The 6,361-nt window shown below is 34.6% G+C and overlaps 1 protein-coding gene across 1 annotated transcript; it reads right to left on the reverse strand.

Annotated features, from left to right (window-relative positions):
- Nucleotides 1–524: 524 nt before the first annotated feature.
- Nucleotides 525–2,066, reverse strand: LOC135150310 (uncharacterized). The gene has a single exon (XM_064086572.1). It carries the CDS (start codon nt 2,064–2,066, stop codon nt 525–527), a length of 1,542 nt encoding a protein of 513 aa, XP_063942642.1.
- Between the last annotated feature and the right edge of the window lie 4,295 nt (nt 2,067–6,361).

A 6,361-nucleotide genomic window follows, 5' to 3' on the forward strand; every position in this document is an offset into this window, starting at 1 on the left:
CAACTCGCATAAGGTCAAAATCACATCAGATTGCAGCTTGTTTAATTTTGACACGTCTACGACTTTGTTGCACAGGGAATTAAAAAAGAAACATAATCGGATAATACTAACCCTCACGTTCTTCGGGAGTACAGAACGTATTGCAACTGGTAGTAATTGTTGGAGTAGTGTATGGCAGTCATGGGACTTCATCCCATACACCTTCAGTTCAGGTAAGGATACACAATTTTTTATATTTGATGCATGTCCATAGGGCAGTTTCATGTTGGACAATGAAGATAACATTATCTTCTTTTCTGCCTTGGACAAAGTATAAGAGGCAGGGGGGAGGTACGTCTTTTTTTCTCCTATTTCAGGAGCTAAATCAGCTCTAATTCCCATGTGGACCATGTCAAGACGAGATTTGGTACTATCTTTACTCTTAAATTTCAAATTTAACAGTGTCCCTATCAAACTATCACACACATTTTTCTCGATGTGCATAACATCGAGACAATGACGAACATGGTGGAATTTCCAATATTCTAATTCAAAAAAATTGATTTCTTCTTCCACACAGATTCAACCTTATTTGACTTTTTCTCCTTCCCAAACCTAAAATTCAGTTTTTCTTGCTGCTTTAGCACTTCTTCTCCAGACAGGGGTATAGGTGCATGTCCAAATTCTTGTTCACCATCAAATGCAGCCTTTTGCTTTCTATAGGGATGGTGTCTACCTAAATAACGGCGATGACCTTGGTAGCTCATTTTCCTACTGTGACTCAAATATTTAGCTCTAGTATCATCACCGCATATTGGACAGCATTTATAACCCTTATTCACAGACCCGGACAGATTCCCGTATGCAGGGAAGTCATTAACTGTCCACAACAGTACAGCTTTTAGGGTGAAATAGGATTTAGTAAAAGCATCATAGACATTTGGTTCACCCTCCTCCCATAACTTCTTTAGATCATCAATCATTGGTTGGAGGTATACATCAATATTGTTACCAGGTTCATGGGGCCCGGGAACTAATACAGTGAGCATCATAAATTTTCTTTTCATGCATAACCATGGAGGCATATTATATGTGACTAAGACCACAGGCCAACACTTGTACCTATTAGTCAGACCATTGTTAAATGGGTTTATACCATCTGCTGCAAGTGCTAGACGTAAATTTCTGGCCTCTGCACCAAATTCAGGCCACCTAAAATCTATATTTCTCCAAGATGGAGAATCTGCTGGATGGCGCATGAGGCCATCTTCGATTCGATTGCTCTCATGCCAAGTCATTAGTTTGGCAGTTGACTCTGACTTAAACAAGCGTTTAAACCTAGGAATTATAGGAAAATACCACATAACCTTCGCTGGTATATTGACCCTGACTCTGCCATCTTTTGCAATTTTCCAGCGAGATAAATTGCAATTGGGACACTCAGTTGCCTCACTATATGCACCCCTGTACAATACACAATCATTCGGACAAGCGTGGAATTTCTTGTATTCAAGTCCTAAATTTGACAAGGTTTTTTTGGCTTCATAGGAATTACTAGGCAACACATGGTCTTTAGGTAGGATAGAACCAACAGAACCAAGCAAGTCAGTGAAGGCGCTATCGCTGATACCAAATCTTGCTTTCCAGTTATGCAACTTTAACATCGACTCTAACTTAGTAAAATCACTTCCCTCAAACAGAGGTTGTTCAGAATCTGCCACAAACCTCTTGAACTCGAATGACTCATTATCATAATCCCCATCATTGTAGGCTGTTTCATATATTTCATTTGTTTCCGATGTATTAGTCTGCTTCAAAGCAGGACTCGTGCCAACAGATGACTTGCTACCCTTAGAAGATTCTTCCCCATGCCAAATCCACTCAACATACCCTAAGCTAAATCCATGTTCATACAAGTGACCTCTAATTGTTTTGACTGGTAATTTTTTGAAATTGACACAGCGTCCACAATGGCATGGTATTTTCTTAGGGTTCTTAGCATTTCCTTCAGCAAAAATAAGAAAATTTTCGACACCAATTTCATATTGTAATGAATCCCTATCTTCTCTAATCCATGACTTATCCATTTTGAACCTACCTCCTGATATATCATTACAATTATCAATATTTTCAGTTATATAATCAATTATACCTATATTATTATAGTATAATGTATTACATACATATATCATCATATACTACAGTGAATTAAACTCCCATATAATATTATCATAATATAATGTGTTATAGTACAACAAATTAATTTTACTCACAAATAAAAGCAATAACACAAGGCAGAGGTGCAAAACACAAGGCAGAGGTGTACTAACAAACACACATGCATATATATATATATATATATATATATATATAACAAATGAATTTTACTGCCAATTAAAATGGAATTCAAGTCAATGTACCACCTAATTAAAGAACAAACAGCATATACAACATAGACTCTGTACTGTTCAGATTCAAAAATAAACTAAAAATTAGGCTTTCAGTCCCCCAATTTCAAACCTATCATTTTCAAACTAATCAAATGCAGATGAAAACTCCAAATCTAAACCCCGAAATTAGAACCCCCAAATTGAAACCCCCAAATTAAAATCAGATTAATTATATGAAACAAATAATTTTCAAGTTAAAAATTAGGGTTTCAGTTTGAAACTTACCAAATGTAGATTAAAACTCCTAATTGAAACCCCCAAATAAGAACCCCCAAATTGAAACCCTAAATTAAAATCTATGAAAAGCTAATGCGGATGAAATTCATAGAGAGAGACTGAGCATCATACCTCACTCAGCTTTCGAGCTTAGAGAGAGAAGATAGACCGAGCTTTAACCCTAAATTTGTGCACCGAGAGAGAAGCTTGAGCTCGAGCTTCTGTAGAGAGATGGAGCTTCGGAGATTGAGAGTTGCGGAGAGATTGAGTGCCGTGGAGATGAGAGCTGCCGTGAATCCTTGCTACGGCCGGAGAGATTCGAGGTGAGAGAGAGTCAAGGTGAGAGAGAGTCGAGGTGGAGAGAGTCTGAGGTGGGAGAGAGTTGAGAGTGAGAGTTTAGTTTTAATTAGGTTATAGTTTTTGTTTTTTTTAGCTGAAAAGTATTGGGGGCGGGGGAATTGTTTAAGAAGTGGGGGGAAATATATTTGGTGAAGTACGGGGAAAAAAGTGAGAGGCGCGCATTTTATTTTTAAAAAGGTGGTTAAGACATCGCTTAGTTTTGGGAAATGATGTCTAAACAGCACAAAGACATCGTAAATATAATAGGCGATGTAATAAAACCTTTTAACATCGGTCTCACCAGTAACCGATGTTAAAAGTGCGATGTCTATTCCAATATTTCTAGTAGTGGGGGTTTTGATTGGTGGGGGTTTTTGTGCATGCAGGGGGCCACTATTATTAATGGGATGGGAGCCGATCAAAATCCACCAACTAACTAAAAAGTTGTTGTTAGTGTGTGTCCATGGGCACACACTAGAAAATCCGAATATATAAATAAGTAAAGAGTAATGCTAAGGTACATAATGATGTGGCGATTTATGTGGTGGGTTTTAATTGGAGTTGTTGGTTTTGTACACAATTATGTGCACCAAACATTTTCCATAAGGAAAAGGCAACTATAGCTCGAGCTTTAATCTATATTATTAATGCTAAACTGTAAAAGTTTGTAATTGTTCGGTGGTTAGTTTGTAGTTCGGCACAATGCATTATAACCTTTAATTAAAAAAACAAATTGAAGAGAAACGTTACAATGAATTTTTTATATTTCACTGAAATGCTGATGTAACTCTAAGGTTCTAACCTCGCCAACACCATATTAAAATAAATTATTAATTTAAACACATAAAATGAATTATTAACTATTAAACTACCAGAGAGCATAGCAGGGGTTATAGGCTTGTATGAAATATAAGATACAGGTTTTATCTTAATTAAGGTCAGGTACATCTGACACAACCCGAAACACGACGATGCCATTGCTGACATGATTAATTGAAGCACAACTCGGTTATCACCAAAGGACTTCTCTTCTAAGATTACAAACCTTTCCGTTTATACAATTTATTGAATCATAAATTAATAAATTTTGGAATGACATAGAATTGACATGTTAACTAGTGGTGTTGCCACAAACCCAAATTTGCCAACAAAAAATTGACATGTTAACCATCTGCAAATATAATTAGCAACACTGGTGCCTCTCGGTCCAAAGTCTGCATCTAGATTAGGTCTTTGTTATCTTCCTCCTTTCATATTCAAATTCCAACTTGGTTTTGGTTTTGCACTACCATCAAAACCAAAATCAAACATGTTGCTTGGTGCTATGTTGCTAGGAAAGCCACGAATCTCCGAATATTCAGAGGATCTAGGAATATTAAGTTTTGGCTCCCAAATTGGACGAAGAGGCATATTACTGACATTTGCATGTATTCCAGCAGTCATGCTGCTGCTGGGGCCAATTTGTTGTGTGCCTAGCCAATTTGCTGCGTTTTTCTAAGGTGAGAATGCAAAGACGTTGAATTAATTTGGATTTTTATATTTAATGCTTTATATTATCTTTAATCTATATATAAACACAAACAAAAAATAATTCTACAGAAGGACCCTGGTAAATCAATTCCTCTGCCCAATACAAACCTTTGAGTTCAATAAATCATAAACAAGACAAAATTAAATAAAATAACATTTATGGGAAGGGAATGAGAAGGTAAGAATTAAAACTATAAATTAAAGAGAGATTTGTGGTATAATCCTAAACTAGAGAAGGTAGATCCACAATTGCACTTGTACTCCCTTGTACCACAGATTCTATTCCAGTCAGAGAGCACGACATACTTCTTCGCAAATTTGTAGCATATATATTTCTTATCAAAACACCAAATGCAAACATCAATTATTATCACAACCATATATAGATTATACAAAACACATTACCGAATAAAAAAAAAATCTCTTATTCATATTATTAAAGATGTCAAATCATAAGCTATAGTGCCAACTTGGAGCATCTTCTTCATTGTTTGAGTCTTTGAGATATAGATCCAGAAACAACTCAAGGACATCAAGATCAATATTATACCCAAAATCTGAAAGGAAAATCTCAATTATTAGCATCATAATAAGAATTGTTCAAAAATTATTTAATTCCAAAAGAAATTTAGGAAAACAAATTATAAATATATTGATTTATACATCAATAAGTGCAAGGATGAAATTAAATTATGTCAACATGATTATACAGGATATTTACATATATCATATATGAAGATCTATACCATGATTTGTCTAAACAAAAAATGAATGCTTACACTGATCGGAAATCATATCACTTGAAAGGATCTTATTGCAAAACTGCTGACTACTATTGTAATTTGTAATCTAAGAGGTGATAGAAAGAATTTGATGATGATATTATACACTTCTAGTGAGAGAACTAGACTTATCAAATACAAGGGGCGGGTGTGTGGCCAACCCTCTGACATTGATCATATACGAAAGATTAGGGTTTTGGTCAGAAAGGCCTTCTTGGTAGCAGCCCAATAAGAACTTTAACGAGCTCTTAATCTTGTATGGGGTAACTCTATACCGTGTCATGGTTTAAGATCTAATAAGTGATTCATTTAAATATAATCTTTTGATTTATTTTTGAAAATTTATATAATTTGGTCATAGGAAAAACTATATTAAATTATAATTATTAAGATATTAGCTTGATGGTGTTATTATATATTTCACAAATATTGATATGAACAAAAATAATACTCCAAACCTTCCATTATGTAGTGTTTTGATTAAACAAAAACATATATCTATTTAATATTATATATACTTATTTTATGTAATAGTTCATCGGCTACCAACCATGTTAATTATTCACAACTATATCCAAAAATACCTTCAATATATATACAAACAAAAGTTCCTGTGTTACAAAACTTTTTAAAGAGAGAGTCACTAATGATAATGATAGAGATAGTATTCAGATACACATTATATATATAAAGACGTCGATTGCTTTATAGCCACCTTCTTCATCATTCAGTCATTTTTAGGTGGGATGACAACCATGATATCTAGAATTACGGCTGACTTATCCTAGTAACCTTGACTTTAATTTAAGAATCAACCAAAAATGTATTTTGGGCAAAAAAAGACACGTCATTTCACCACGTAAAGTTTAACCCTCACTGTGATACAAATATCTATGCCACAAACTCTATAATTAGACAATCTAGACTTACAAATTCTATCTCCACCTTTAAACATTTAGATACTAGAGGATTAAGAAATATGTTGTCCAAAATTCATTATAATCGGACAGATGGAACTCCTATAAACTCAAAAATAAGAAAATTGACTTAACCACAAAAAATAGC

This window comes from Daucus carota, chromosome 2, assembly GCF_001625215.2.
Source record: "Daucus carota subsp. sativus chromosome 2, DH1 v3.0, whole genome shotgun sequence".
NCBI lineage: Eukaryota > Viridiplantae > Streptophyta > Magnoliopsida > Apiales > Apiaceae > Daucus > Daucus carota.